General features: G+C 43.0%; 1 protein-coding gene across 8 annotated transcripts in view; it reads right to left on the bottom strand.

Annotated features, from left to right (window-relative positions):
* Positions 1 to 181: 181 nt before the first annotated feature.
* The window catches only part of NCOA6 (nuclear receptor coactivator 6), a 46,045-nt gene continuing 30,011 nt past the window's right edge, over positions 182 to 16,215 (bottom strand). For 2 of the 8 annotated variants that reach the window (XM_027663954.1, XM_027663955.1), the window contains 5 exons: positions 15,773 to 15,894; positions 11,898 to 14,882; positions 10,271 to 10,339; positions 8,348 to 8,384; positions 1,813 to 5,548 (listed from right to left, as the gene is read on the bottom strand). In XM_027663954.1, the coding sequence (XP_027519755.1) occupies positions 5,326 to 5,548; positions 8,348 to 8,384; positions 10,271 to 10,339; positions 11,898 to 14,882; positions 15,773 to 15,894 (3,436 nt within the window). In that variant the 3' untranslated portion in view covers positions 1,813 to 5,325. Of the gene's footprint in view, positions 192 to 1,812; positions 5,878 to 8,347; positions 8,385 to 9,733; positions 10,340 to 11,897; positions 14,883 to 15,772; positions 15,895 to 16,215 lie in introns of those variants that run through there. The other 6 variants (XM_027663957.1, XR_003531014.1, XM_027663959.1 and 3 more) reach the window with 6 other exon arrangements.

Consider the following 16,215-nt stretch of genomic DNA (forward strand, 5'->3'; position numbering starts at 1 on the left):
TGCTCAGTCTGGAGAAGGTTCAGGGACATCCCGCCCATGTGTGCAGATTCCTGATGGGGGAAGCACAGAAGACAGCCAGAACATTCTCAGCCTGGGGCAGGGTGAGAGGCATAAATTGAAGAAAAAAAAAAGACAGAGAAATGTCATTTAAACACAAGAAAATGTTTTTTTTTTTTTTTTTCTCCTAGAAACTTCTAGAGTGGTTGGTCACAGAAGCAGGTTGAGAGGTTGAGGAGTCTCCATCCTTGGAGATACCCAAGATGGGAACAGACACAGCCTTGAGCAGCTTGGGGCAGGGGTGGGACGGGGCTTGCCCAGCCCAACAGCTGCTCCAGCTCCTCCAGCAGAGCCAAGGCAAGGGGGTGCTCCAGATGTCACACACTTGATATCCCAGTAGCTGGGAGAAGCACTTCAAGGAATTGTTAGGAACTGGGGGTGAAAAATAGGCAGGAGTGAGTTTTGACAAGCTTTCTCACTGGAAAACCAAATTCAGCAGTGGGAGACAATGCATGGGGTTATTTGGGATGGATGGACCTTGGGAGGTCCAGTCCAACATCCTGCACACAGCAGGGTAAATACAGAATTCATACCATGTTGTACAGGGCTTTGTTCAGCCAAAGCCTGAAATTCACCCAAGAGAGATCCACCACCACATCCCGGGGGAATATTTTGTTCTATCCAGTCAGAACATCCTCTCCTTCTGTTTCTTCTGTTTATTCTAGTGGTGTCCTTTCCTCCCAGCACCCACCTCTGTAAGAGCCCAGCTGCATCTTCTCCAAGACATGAAAGTGATGAAGCCCCTGGCCATCCTCGTGGCCCTCTCGTGTGTCCCCTCTTCTTTAGCAACATCTTTCTTCTGTATGTGGGTGTGTGGTGGTGGAAACCAGGTGATAATATTCCAGCTGGAGTCTAACAAGTGCCAAGAAAAGGGGAACAATCACTTCCCTTACCCACAGGCTGCCAATCCTGCCCGCACAGCACAGCCCTCCCTGCACACAGCCAGGCTCAGCTCTCCTCCAGGGCTCCCACTGCAGAGCTGCTCCCCACTCAGGCATGGAAATGGTGGTCAGGCACAGGAACAGGCTGCCCAGGGCAGTGGTGGGAGTCACCATCTCTGGAGGGGTTTAAAAAACATGTGGGCACTTGGGGACATGGTTTAGGGGTGGCCTTGGCAGTGTTGGGGTAACAGATGGTCTTAGATGGTTTTTCCAACCTAAATGATTCTGCAATTATGTGACATTGGCTTCAGTGACTATTACCTTGTACACCAGTAGGCAATTTGTCATTATGAAAGCTGACAACTTATATTTAATGACAATTTATATTTAATTGGCCTTTCGAGATATGTATTTTTAAAATTCAGTAAGAAAGAGAAAAGGTGAAAGTATTTGTGCACAAAGCCCCGAGCAATCTGCACAGCCCGGCTCCTGGTTCTCCTGGGAACACCAAGCCTGACCTACTTTCCGCGGCGGCACAACCCCACCGGGCACCACTGATGGCAGCAGCGTTACCAGATAAACGCAGCCCTCACCCCCTGGAACGAGGCCCTTCCCCTGCCTGTTCCCTGCTGAGCAGCTCTTTGTGGGAGCCTCCTCGCCCGGTGCTCCCTGCACAGATCCCGGGGGGCAGGGTGGCCCTCCCGTATTTCCTTGCTTCGCAGGAACAGCTGCATCAGTTAATTTGTTTGTGGTTAAACAAATTCCTTTCTAAAGCTCCATATAAGGAGCTTGCAGGCCCAGAGCTCTAAATAATCCCTTCAATCCTCCTGTTTGGAATGATGTTGCTGCTGTTGCTAATAATAATTCAACCCAATTTATAGGACAATAACATTTATTTAGAGCATGAGGGATTCCACATTATACAAACCCTTAAATTTATTTTTTGTTTCACTGGTCCATTTCTACAACAAATACATCAGATCTACTATATAATAAAATTATTTACATTTCCAAACAAGATGCGGTTTGTTTATAAACCCTCAGACTGCTATTCACATACAGTACTTAAACAACAGCACAATACATTATTTTAATACCTAAAAATGACAACCCTGTATTCTAAATTGTTTATGAAAAGTGAAAACAAATAAATTTACAATTGTCTTCCCCTCCCCATCCATTTCATACAAACACATAACCTTAATGTGCTAACCCTGGACTTCACTTTGTAAGTCCAGGGGGTTTTAGAAGAACCCAGTTTTTATAACTATTTATCTGTTTTTTAGAAAAAAAAGTCATTTATTGGGAACAGTATAATATTAAAATGACTTACTGTACAGAATTTTATTTAAAAAAGAAAAATCACAGCTCAAAATTGCTATTGGTAAATTCACACTCATTTACAAGTCTCATGTTTCCATGCAGTAATTTACTTGGATTTTCTTCTTTTTGACTGCATTGCACTGGCACTCGTTTCTGAAATCAAGAGAAGAAAAAAAGCATGGATACGGAGTCGGTAAGCCATTCCCCAGAGGTGCACAGATTGCCCTGTTATTCTTCCAAACTCACACCAGAGTGGAAACCTCTGGAGACCAGGATTTCCCAGCACTGGGACTGACTCCTCAGCTGCTGTCACACAACTGGACCCATCGCCCCGACAGCATTGGCAGCCACACACACCACGGTCCCCACGCTGCTCCAGGCACGAGTGCTGGGAGTCTGACATTTATGAAGCCCTAATATAACAGCTTTCAAAAGAAGAGCCAGATATTTTTAACTGTTCTTTAAGTTCAGTTCCCCACGTGCCACAGCTTGCTGGGCCTTTTCCCAGAAGGAAGGACAGCCTTGGGCACCATCTGTGTCTGTCAGCCCCAGGCACCACGGAGATGGTGCCACACATCAGCTAGGGAAAGTGTTTTGGAGCCTGCCATGCAAGTTAAGAACCTGGTTGTCCGAGTTTTTGGAATGTCATTGGAAAACAAGTCTCTTCAGTGTACACTGAGTCACAGGAACACCGCTTATGCAGAGAGACACAAATATTAACACCTGCAGAGCCATGGTGACAGCAGGTGACATGGCCAGTGCACTTACCAAGGCACTATGATCCCATTTCAAAACAAAAAAAGAGTAAGGACCAAGGGCATTTGCATCTTTAGATTTTTTTAAAAAACGTGATTTAAAATGTTGGCAATGTCTCTTTGGCTCTTTAAAATGTTTTCCAAAAGCTATTGCAGCTGTGTATATTTTAAGAGTCAAAAGGGAAAAAATTTCCAAGTCCACTTAAAACCAGAACAGTAGCCGTACATGGCTGTTACACATGGTATTTGAATAAACAATCAAAATTTCAAAATTTAACAAACTTGAAGCTACAGTAAATGCTGAAACAGCCCTTGCTGGAAAAGTACTCCAGAAAGGGAAAAAATAGCAGTATAGTACCAATTTCAGGAGTGAAAGACCTCCACAGGCACGACTACAGCCTGGAGCCCCTCCAAGCAGCAAGGCTGGCTTTGAAGTAGCTTCAGCACTCGCTGTTACCACCCTTGCTGCTGCTCCAAGCTCTGTGTTTGGAAGAAGGAATGGGTCAGCATTGCTCAGTCCCTGTCCCAATCCCTTGAGAGCATCCCTAACATCTCCCCAAAACCATGGACCAGGGCTGACTCTCCATGTGCTCTCTTCTCTCACAGTGACCCTTCTGCCTCCTGCTTCCCAAGGGAGTTCCTACTCCCACCGGTCAAAGTCTGCTCTCTTTCTCCCTGCTGTATTTCAGTTTTTTTCTTAATTGCTGCTTTTATAATGACCTTAAACAGCCTCTGTCTCAAGAGGTAACTCCTCCCACATTCCTGTTACCATGCATTAGGGGGTTTCTCAGGATACAGGTAATGCACTGAGGCCTGGGGCACCCAAACCAGAATCATTAAGCTCTGATTCACTAACCAAAATGTACAACAGAGTAGGCACAAGTGGCAAACTTGTAGGCAGGTCACACTTTCACAGCCACCTCACTACCCTCTGCCACCGAGCACCTGGTTTGGCTCCTGTTCTCTACAGCCTGGAGATAAGGCAGCCACAGCCCAGGTACTCCATGGAGACCTGCACCCACGTGAGCAGCAAACCCCTGAGACACTGCAGCAGATTCAGATGCATGTTTTAAAAGCAAGGATTTTACTCACAGAGGTAAATGAATTACACAGTCAGCACCAACCCCTACGAGAGTTCTGGTATTATTTAAATTTGATGCACTTTCATGTTCCCACATTTTCAGAATCTGACGTGTCACTGGTTGTCATCTTTAGGTTTATCCAGTCAGTGTGTGGGGCAGGTCACACGCTTCAGATCCCCTCAAACTCAGGCAGGTATCACCAAAGGGATTTTACATTGGCTTCACATTTTTCAAACTTTTCTTCACAATCATGAAAGAGAATTTATTTTTACAATAGACTTAGATTTTTCTGCACAATCCTGCCACAAGAAGTAAATGTACTTAAATTCAGCAGCCACAAAAGTGCAGAACAAAAAGATCCCCTGTGTAATCTTTGGGAGTCATTGCACAATGATGTATAGCTGGAAGGCTTCTCTGAAACTCTTAAAGCACAATATTCTTACCATCACACTTTAGTATCTCCAGTATGGAAATGGTTGCTGAATTCAACTTGACTTCCTTTTATAATCATTTTATATTAATACCTCTTTGTTCTGTGTATTATCTTTAAAATGTTGGTAGACTGTTGCCTCCTGATAGTCTCTCTCTACCTTCTTGCATAACTTTGGTCCATCAGCATTTTTCTGACCCTTTAAACACAAGATTCTGACAGAATTAGCTTCAGCCTGGCACTGGGCTGTGTGTATCACACAAATGCTGCATAATTGTGAAAGACTGTAACCTGGGTAGGAATATGGTATGTCAGCACCTGCTAATGCCATGGGTTAACTTCAGGATTTCAGGTGTTCTTGGAAAGAGGAGCTGAGGCTCTGTGCTAGTACACAGCACTCCCTGATGCTCCAGGCTGCCATCCTGGCAGCTTTCAGAGCATGCCTGAACCTCAGCATTTGATTTGGCAAGAGCTGACCGTGCACTTGGGAAGACTTAAATCTTGTGTCTTTCGGGCTTCAGGAAAAAGAAAATGTCACTTTTTGATCTGAGTACAGTCCTTTCAACGGCCACACATTTCTGCCAAGAGAATTCAACTTCAACTAGGCAAGGTGCTGAGCACTATGGTGGTGAGTGTTGCAGAGCAAGTTCCACAAATGCAACAGAGGGGAATTCATACAGGATTTACTGCCAGTGCAGATGTCAGTAAATGCTTCAACACCAACCTGTGGCTAAATCCTTGAAACTAGAGTTAAAGAACCCAACGTGTACAAGCTGCAAACCAGTAATAGGAGGCAGCTACTGCAAGGGCATTATCTGGGGAAGCAGGCCAGGTCCTGCCCTCGCCACAGAGAGGATGCTGTGCACGTTACCTTTTGCCGTGCCGGACGCAGAGGCAGGTCGGGAGGATCTCTTGCGCTGCCCGTTCTCTACAGCTTCCTGTGAAGCGGCAGAATCCTCTGTTCTTGAATTTCTTCTATTTGGAGTTTTAGACTTTTCACAATTCTCTTTTGTCTCATTACTAATAAAGTGGGACAAAATATTTCTGATGAAGTGTAAGAAGAATAATGTTTTTCTATGCAAGTCAGACAAGTTGGAGGATGGCCCGACACAGGTGTCAGTTCCGGACTATTAGCACTGGAGATATGAAATGCTAGAGATATCAGAAGTTCTATCAGATGAAGAATGACCTGAGTAAGCCAGAGTATAGTCCATTTCTATCAAAAATTATCAGAGGATACAGAATTGAGAAGTCCTCAAAGAGAATATTTTCAACATTAGAAGACCAAGAAATTAGATGCATTATAAATTGTCTGCTCTGTTTTCCACAGGTGCCACCATTACTGAAGTCTAGGAAAAGCAAACAGGTTACATTAGAGACTGCTGCAGTATGGGGATACAGAGTTGAAATTGCAGATGAACATCAGGAGGAATTAGGAACTCTTCAGGGAGTATGCCAGCTTTTGTGTTTGCTAAAAGGAATCACTTCATTGATCCAAGTGATTTCTTCACATATTAAAAAGTCTTTATTTAAAACTTTCTGCAAGCCTCAGAGCTTGAAGTTAAAATACTTTTTTTTTGCAAGAGAAAGTTTTTTCTGCTATAAAAAAAATAATTTTTGATACTGTGGAAATCTGTGTTTCTTGCCACTGAGACAATAAATGGAGTGCTACCATTTTTTATTAAACTCCTCTTTTATTTTATCACTCTTTAATCTGTAAATTTATCCTGAACTTTGGATGTTTTCTCCTTAATGCCAGACAATTTCTGATGACTAAGCAGTTTCAGAAGATTAAGCTAAACTTATCTCCTGTGAATTCAAAGGTAGTTAATTAACCAAATAAATTACTCTGCTAATGGAAAAGGCAAAAGAAAGCTCATTTCAGGCCCTTTGGGTGATACTTGCAGGATTTCAAGAAAGGCTGCCTGAATCAGAGACTGGAGTGAACACACAGTGCAGGGCGACCTGTGTGTGACAGAGGTCCCACTGCAGTGTCACCCTTCAGGGAAGTCCTGCTTTGAGGGGACAGACTATGACACATACTGGTGGGGTTAAGTAACAGGTATCTGAAATAAAACAGTTTGTCAATGGAAGGAAAGACAAACATTCTCAAGAAAGGACACACACAGCAGAGGAGACTATGGAGGCACATGGATTGTCTCAGACACAAAATAAAGACTGAAATCTATTTCCCCGTAAAGGCAGGACTATGTGCAATCTATAAACTGGATCCTCCAAACAGGCCTAAAACTGGTCTTCTCCTATGGAATGGGGGCACCTGAATCAGCAGTCACCTACCACAGAGGAGGGAAGCAAACAGGCATCAGCAGCTGAAGTTCAGTTAGTACAGGTAATTTTTACAGATTCTAATTACTAAATCCATAGCTGGAATTGTCTCACAGGAACCAACATATCACTTCCCTTGTTTTACAGGAGGAAATCAAGTTAGTCCAAGTGAAAATATTTCTAGTGCTTTGTGGGTTGCAAGGTTCCTCTAAGGTTTTAAAGTTTTTTAATGGTTTTTAACTGAGAGTAGGTTTAGATTAGATATCAGGGAGAAACAGGCGCACAGGCTGCTTGGAGTAACCTGGGATAGTGGAAGGTTTATCTGCCCACGGCAGGGGGCTGGGAGGAGATGAGCTTTAAGGACCCTTCCAACCCAAACCATCTGTGAGTCTATAAAGGTTTGTCCCATGTGGTATTTAACTCCAGGAGCCCAAAGGTGCCCACCGTATCACCCATCACTAGACTCAGTTTACCTGCAAATTTTCCGTCTTTTCTGGTCTTGCTCAGAAAAACATCAATCAGAATAACCCAGAAAAATGCCTTTGTGGTAATTTGATGTGCTGAGTTTAGAGATGGTCACACAAGGACATTTTATTTGGAGAATCTGCTCAACTGCCAAGTGTTCCACCTTCAGCTTTTCAGAAAAATTCTACCCTGAAGAAAACTTGCTGTGAAATTTCAGTTCATCTTTGATACAACTTGAAAGATGCCAAACCTGTATTTACCAGATGAAGGTAAATACAGTTAAATATTCCATTCAGAGTCATTCCTGATCTGAGGAAACGTACTGCATTCCCTCCCTTACAAAGGAAGACACTGCCTCATCTCCCGAGGAACCCAGCGGGGTGGCTGCACCTCTTGCCCTGGCTTAGGGGTTGTTCCACCGATGAGGGCAGCATCCAAAACCCGTCGGCTGTGCCAGCTTAGCCAAAAAACACAGTTTAGCCAAAAACCTTACCAAGGTCTATCATTACAGACTAAGTGTAAGAGCCTAGTGTGTTTAGAATCTTACAGAAGTAGATCTTCAAAACTGTCATTTTCTTCTGACAGAACACAACCATTTGAAATATGACCTTTTAATTACTGAATGTCTTAACCAGGGCAACATGAAGTTTCTACCTGACCTTGTCAGGTTCTAGCAAAATGTCAACAAGCAAATAGAGAAAAACTGTTGAAAACAATCATGAAGGCAGGAGAAGAACAAACTTCCTTTCAGAAAACAAAAATTCACATGCTAAACCACAGGCTTTGGGGGTTTTGATTTGCTGTGGAACCACCAAGACCATTCCAGGACATGAAACATCCAGGCCTGAAGGGATGAAAGGAAACATTGCCAAAAACACAGACTTGGGAAAAAGTTACTTTATGTTCTACATTTCAGCAATGGTGTGGAACACTCAACTGGCCTGATTTCTTAGCAGGAAAGAAAGGGTATGGCCAAGAAAATGAAGTTGAGCAATTGAAGCAAAGAGAAAGAGACTTCCTCCCACGAAAGCTATATCTACTCTGAATCTATACAAACTATCTCCTTACCTTTGACCAGCAACTACTGCAGCATTTGTCTCAAGTTCTACAAGAGAAAAAGATAATTTTAAAGTCTGCTGTAGCAGTACATAACCGCTGACAAGGCATGACTAGCTCACATTTTTCTACTAGGTATTAGGTCAGAAGAATAAACTTCTCTCAAAGCAAAGCAAGTCAATATATCAAATACCATATCGGCCAGGTCTGATTACAGCCTGCACCAGCTAAGACAGGGAAAAGTTAAAACCCTGAGAAAAAAAAATGTAGAGAAACTCCCTGACAAGGGCTATACTTTTCTTCCTTTTTTTAACTTCCATTTTAGACAGTTAATTTCTTCTGAAACTTCTAGGTTTTATTAGTTTTAAACTAATCAAAAGATACCCATCTGGCTCTATTGTGAATGTAAAATTTTGCCTTAACCCAACTGTCTCTCAGCAGTATTTTCTAATGCAGAGGAAGACAAATTTATGAAGTCCAATTATATTTGTACAGAATGGGAGAAAATCTCAGGGGAGATGTTATAAAGAGAAGTCTGACCTGCCTTCTCTGTCTCTCACAGTGATTTCATACATACAGGTCAGGTTTCCTTTGGAGTCTTCACCTCAATAAACAGCTCTCCTTTTCAGCATATAAAATGTCAAGTCTTTTTACTGTCCATATTTTAATTCTCCTCATATCCACCAGATTCTTTGTTGAAAGGGAGGACCTATACCTAAACAGAGCCCTTCTCGTGAGAAACTGCCACAGATTTAGGGATTACCATTGCAATGTCATGGCTTAACTCCCTGTGGTTTGTCACGCTGCCCTCAGTGAGCTCCAGCTCAATCCCCCCCAGTCAAACCGCGGGGATACTGGGGCACAAACTGGGGCTTTGCCTTTGAGATCAGTTTAGCACCCAAAGTTTCCTAGAGCGTGCATAAGGAATAAAGGTGTAAAAAAAGTACAAAATTGGATAATATCTGTCCTCTCAGGATAAACTTGCAGTGTTGGCACATCAGCCTCTTCAGTATAAATGGATATAGCAGTCTGGGAAAAACAGATGTCTTGGGAACAAAGGAAGAAGAGACTAAGCAACATAAGGAAAGAATTACCTTTCTTCCTAACCAAAATTTGAACAGGGAGAATATCCAATAGCAAAAAATGGATAGAATCAGTGCTTACCCCCAGCAGGAACTCTACAATACAGCCAGAGCAGCACGGGGCAATGAGTCAGATGTGAATCAACAGAGTGTATGACCATCTTTGTTTTAGTGGAAGGTCAAAGAAAACAATTTTTACTTTCTGAAAATTCTAATCAGATTAGAGATGGCAAATGGATGGAGAGCGGCACTTCCCATAAGCAAACCCACATCTATCCATTTTCCCTACTCATCTTAGGAATTACTTTTTTAAAACTCCTATCATGGTGAAGCACCATGATAATAGATGGTAATACCAAAAAGTCATCTGCCAGGGCTCCATCTTGAAACAAACACTGCTGAGGGGGATTAAAAGATGAACAGAAAAAAAAGGTTACAACTGTAAAACACACTCCCAGCATGGCTTTTGGAAATATGTTCAAAATGGTATAATATAAAAGAAAAACTCCTATTAGCACTGAAAAGGACTTCAAAACTCAAACACAGCATATTTTTACAAATCCATTCCCTCCAGTTTATCACTGAATATCTAAAAACTTCTTTAGTGATTTTTTCTTGTTTTACTTGATCCCATGCTGAATCTCCCACAAGGATTTGGAGACTTCTAAAGCACAATGTATCTAGCAAAGAAAAACAATCCCAAAAGCACAAATAGTAATAATCCCCCCACCAAAGCCCCAAACTACCCAGCATGTTAGTGACAACTGAATATGCATTCAAATAAATGCATTTTCAGTTCCGAACATAAAGGGTTTAGTTCACCTCTATTCTGGTTTTCCGAAGGAAGATTTACCTGTTCTTTGAACAGTACTTTCTGGTGTTGCAACTGAACTTTTTTTCTGTGTTAAATGTTGAGAGGATGCTAGAATAAAAGTGGAGGGAAAAAGTATTATTGTCAAAGGGAGTCAAAGGAATTCTTGTGGTGTGACTGGGCCACTGGTACAAAATTCTCTATCTTCCAGCTGACTATGTTTTGGTGTTTAGAAATGCAATATTTTTAACCTACCCTCCACTTCCCCCCCATCACACACATCTTCCCATTTTAAAATAAACTTTGGCAAAACTTTCCCCAGCAAGTTTTCTCAAAGTAGAATAAGTGACGAAATTGAGCACATAAACCACATTTTTAAAGGTAACGATTTTTCAGTAGATTGAGAAATTAAAAGAAGTCCAAAAAATTCAACAGTTTCTCATTTTAATGCTCATTCCAACAGAAGTTCTGGGGGGAAATGGCATCTTTGTTAACGAATCAATGCCCTCACTCTTTCAAATAAAGTGCAAAATATGCTCCAGTTGCCCTTGAAGTCCTTCGGCAAAAAGATGATGCAACTTCACATTTCTTAGATTGCCAAGTAAAAAAAGTAAGATGGAAAAATAATTTTTGCTGCACTAATGCTTTCTAGTCTTCTCTTATATGTGCTAATAAACTTATGGAGAATAGGAAGGCAAAAAGTTAAACATTCCTGTTTAAATAAACAATATACACTTCCATTTTTCTCCTAAAAAACCAGAATTCATTCTCTGAAGCTCAAAGGCTTCATTTTCCAGTGGCATACAGCTAAAACATCCAATAGCCACAGGGAAAGTCACACTGAGGCTGAATCTCAGTTCCCTTGACTTCTGTGGATTTTATTTTCCATGATTTTATCTTCTGTGTCTAATTCATGTTGTAAAGCAGAACAGACACTCAGCTCACTTCAGGAGTGATGGGTTTATTTTCACACCATATTTAATAAATTAAAAATGTCATATATAAAGTCTGCTAGATGTTCAAATTAAAATAACATAGGAGAAAAGAACTCATATGTGAAGGTATTTTATGTTTTTATATTAGATGCAATTCTAATCACTTTTTCAGGAATTTGTCTGAAATGTTATTTAAGTTATTCCCTAGACAGATGGGGACTTGGTATGGGTTTGGGGTTTTTTTCTCTTCTGGAGGTTGTTCAGTTATTTCCCTAGAGGATTAAGGTTATTCAAAGAGGGAAGTAGTATTATTAGGATTAATTAAAAATATAATATTTAAAACAATAAATTGAAATAATTCAAAAAAGTCTCTGGCAAGACCAAAGCAGAGTACCAGTGTATCTACCAATAGAAAAGGCACCTTAAATATTTGTCATTACTGATGCATCTACGTTTTCTCCCTGCTTCCAACATTTACATGAAGTTACTCCTCTGTTCTTGCACCATATGTTCACGACAAATACCCCACTTAAGCACCAAATGGAAACTGAAATAAAACTTCTGGAACTTGAATCTTGGTGAATACCAGCCTGTGTATCACTCAGAGATTAGAAACAAAAAAGTGTCAGCCTTGGCTGCAGTGCCTACATTTTATGATGTTCACGGAAAGCAGCATGTGGGGATTTACAGCAGCAATCTCATTTCTTCCCCTCCCCGGGTAGCACTGCACTTACCTGCGCTCGGCAGCAGCTCCTGCGGTGCCCCCGCCTTCTCCTCTGCCCCGGTGCCCCCGGGGAGCTCGGCCGGGGCCCCGCCGGGGGCACTGCTGTTCCCGCTGGGCCTGGGGGGCTCCGGGGCTGCCGGGGGGGCTCCAACCGGGAGCGCGGCGGGGGCAGGAGTGCTCGTGGGTGTGCTCGGGGACGTGGAGGCAGGAGCAGGAGCCGTGGGGCTGAGGCTTGAGCTGCCAGGCCCAGAAGTGCTCTGTTTTGTAAGACTGTGTGCTGGAGGGGTCACAGTTTTGTTATCTAGTTCTGCTGGTGGTTGCTCTGTTCCCAAACTATTTGGAACTGATGTTTCCAGTCCCTGACCTTCTGCTTCTCCATCCAAAGTGTACTGCTCTTCCCCTTTCTCCAGGGAACCAGTGACTTTCTTGCATGCTTTAGTCAGCAAGAGTTGGCCAATCTTGTCTACTTTTCCCTTTCCCTTGTTCGATGAAACGGGGCTGCGTCTGTTCCCAGATCCCGGGCTGCTCGTAAGCAGAGGTGAAACAACAGGTCCTGACTGCATTGCTGGCAAACAGCTCTGGTCACCTGACCCACCACCTTGGGAAGTCTCCTCTGGACTTAAGTCCTTGACTTGCTGAGCAGGAAGGTGTGAAGCAACACTGGAAGAAGCTGTAGCAGAAGGCGGTAGCTGAACAGGAGATGCCAAGGGATTCAGAACCAGTGACCTGCTGGTGGGAATACTGGACACAGGACTGCTGGATGATGTACTGGGAGGAGTGGGCCCTGAGGAGAACTTGATACTCTGTGGGATATGCAAAGGACCAACAACTGCGACTGACTGAGGCATTAGGCTGGAGTTAGAAGTCATGGGGGTTGCTGGAATCGTGCTGGACTGAGAGCCCTTCATAACCTGAATTATTGAGGATGAGTTTATAAAAACAGGTGTAATGAACTGTGGCCGGGCATTGGACTGAACCGCTGACTGTCCCTCTGAAACCATCACTTTGCTCCCCACATTGGGCATTGTGACAACAGTGGACACTAATGCAGGTTGCAAGTGAGATGGCAATGGAGCTGATGTATTAGCAGCAGATGTAATAGGGTTGGAAGTCACAAAAACTGTTATCTGGTTGGGGGCTAAAGGACCTGAAACAGAAGAAGAGTTGACAGGCCTCTGCATTACTGGTGGAACACTCTGTGCCATGGTTGAGTTTACTTCTCCCAGTTCTTGGTGCCCTGGATTTGGACAGGGCTCATTGTTTTGAGGCAAGTTAAGTGAACTGGAGGGCTCCTTGCTCAAGGATGAATCCTGCAGTGGCGGAATGACAGCTATCTTCTTTAGATCCTCACCAGCGGTGACTATCGGTGCCATTTCAAGACCAGTCGGCCCAGGGGGCTTAATGGTTACATTAGGAGCTCCAGAATTGTCAAGAAGTTGACTTAAAGAAGTTGGGGCCTCCCTCATAGCTGGAGATACCATGGTTTTACTTTCCTCCATGACTGGAAGCTTGCTAGTGTCTAAGCCTTGCCCATCTTTTTTTGACTGTTCTTCTGGAATCAACACTTTCATTTCTGGAGTAGGGATACCTTTGAGTTCAATACTGGGCTGGTCTTTGTTACCTTGGACACCTTGTGCACTTTGGCTCTCAGTATCTTGAGGCACACTTAGGGGCTCCTTATTGTCTTCAGGAATGCCAGTCACAGCAGGTACAGAAATTGCAGGACTCTGGTTACTTTGCATGGGATTATTTTGAAAACTTGTAGTCACAGGTGTTGGCAAAGAAGAGGGACCAGCCATCATATTTCTCTGTAATTCCATGTTCTGCAAGAGAGATGGGTTCTGTTGAGTTGTCAGTGATAATTTAGCTGCTTTTGAATTCTGTCTGCCAGGGCTTGGTGTAGTTTTCCTACTGGATCCAGGACTAGACCTTCGACTATTGCTTGGACTTGCTCTCTTTGTTCCTCCAGCGTTGGTTTGTTTGCCTGAATTAATGACCACACCTTCCAATTTGTGTGACTGTGAGGCTGTAAAAGCAGACTGATTGTTAATTGTTAGATTTGATGGGGCTTGTCCAATGGCCTTTAAAGTAGTGGGATTCAGACCCTGTTGATCAAATCCTCTATTGAGATTAGGCCTGGGAGGTAAAGGAATATTGATCTGGGGAGGGAAAAGACCAGCTATAGAAGCATTGAGCCTCTCTGGAGACAAGCTTATTTCTGAGGGTTCTGTGCTCGGTGGACGGTTATTAGGAGTCTGAGGATAGTATGGCCTTGGGCTCGCTCTGTTTGGGGTTTTAGGCCTTGAAGTTTGTGATGGGGCAGCAACATTTGGAAAATGGTGTGTAAGACCACTAGGCAGAGAACTAGACTGCTGCTGAGGACTTGCACCTTGGGCAGCTGAAAGTGGGGATGGTCCGGGCTTGGGTCCTGTCATCATTAATTGGTTCTGTGAAACTACTAAATGAGATGTCAAATTATTCTGAGCTCCTGATGTTGGGGGGCCCTCAGCTCCACCTCCTTCTGGAAGTGAGGATACTGATGAAACCTCTCTGAGGGGTGAGCTGGAAGGATTCTGTACATTATCCGGATAAACCATTTTTCTTGCATTACTTCCCAGAGGAGGATTGCCCGTCAAGGCAATTCTTTGCTTATCAGGAGATGGAGGCACCGATCCAGGCCCTTGGAGGTTCACCATTACTGGCATGTTCCCACTCTGCTGCATTGGCATTCGCTGAGCATCTGGGTTAAGAGGCCCTCTGGGTGGGTGAACTCCCTGTGGCACAGGCAGCCGGACCGATTTGGGATCCTGCTGCATCATCAGCATCATCATCATCTGCTGCTGCTGCGGCGTCTGTGTGGGTGCCTGGGCTGGCTGTGGTGTTGGCTGGGGCTGCTGCTGCTGCTGCTGCTGGGGCTGGGGCTGCTGTGTGTGTGGCATGAGCTGAGGCGGCATCTGCTGAAGTGGCCTTTGCTCCACTGCCTGAGATGGATAACCTAAGACAACAGGATGACACATTCATTAAAACCAACCAAATATCAGGAGAAGTAGAATTTCAGTAACAAACAGGACTGGATAGAAAGTACAGCCTGGAGCCTGTTTATCTTGTGTGAGAGCCACATTAACAGAACAGGCTGTGCAAACATGGCCAAAGATTTTACTTAATTCATAAAAATATTTTTACTTAATGTATGATGTGTGGGATTTAACTGGAGATCTCTTAGTGTTGCATCGGCTATTAACTCAGATTCATGCCACCAGAAAAGTCTCTGCAACGGCCCATGTCATTTCACTGACAAATGCAGAGCTGGACTTTCACTAATTAATATTCCTTAAAACCATCTCCAGAGTTTGACAGCCCCCGAGGGTCATGGACCAGTATATCTGCTACAGACCTGACATTTTCTGGCATACAAAGTAGAACCTGACATGTATTACTTGGCCAAAAACAGTGTTAAGAATCACTTGTGTGGTTTGTAACAGAAATCCTGTTGCAGACGTTAGATTTAATCCTCTCTACGTGCAAAGGATAATTTCAACTACAACCCCTATTTATTCTGAAAAATCAGTTATAGGTTAATGCTAAATTTTTAAGACATCAGTCTGTGCTAGAGCTAGAAATACAAAATTTTTTAATCAATTATGTTATTGCTGAATAACTGCAGTTTTCAGCATGGTACCTGCAAGATGATACGTGAGAACCTGGCCACCTCTTCATTTTGAGCTAATTCAAAGAGAACACTTAAACAATGGTACCAATTACTTACTAGGAAGAAAATAGGTTTAAATTTGAATGTGTGATAGCACAAATAAAATAGAACAGTTAAAAGATCAATTAAAAGCTCTCCTTATTACATTTAGATAATCCACAGAACAGTCCTACTACCTGGTGGCCTACTTGCAAAATCTGAGAGTTTAGGGCCTGACTTATCTAAATTCATTCCTTGGTCTCCAGACATCGACGACTGATCACTCTCTTCCAGGCCAGATGGACGTGGTTCTGAAGAACTGAAAGAAACATAACTGCAATTAAGATCCAGTTAAATCAGTGTTTGATTTCTGCTTCTATAACTAAGTACTCAATTAATTCCTAGCACTTTCCACAGACCTAGAATAACCCACTAAAATGCCTCTGATGCAACATGCCAAACTGGAACACAGATCCCAGGTCTGTGATAGTCCCTCCTCTGCCTAAAATATTACAGAAAAGGAAACAAGTTGCGTGGTGTTCTACTGATCTTAAAACATTTATTTCTACCTTGAATCCTAGTTTTATAACTAAGAAAATGCCAATGGATATTCCAAATAATATAGCTATATATTTATTCC

This window comes from Corapipo altera, unplaced genomic scaffold, assembly GCF_003945725.1.
Source record: "Corapipo altera isolate COAL_440 unplaced genomic scaffold, ASM394572v1 110, whole genome shotgun sequence".
Classification (NCBI taxonomy): domain Eukaryota; kingdom Metazoa; phylum Chordata; class Aves; order Passeriformes; family Pipridae; genus Corapipo; species Corapipo altera.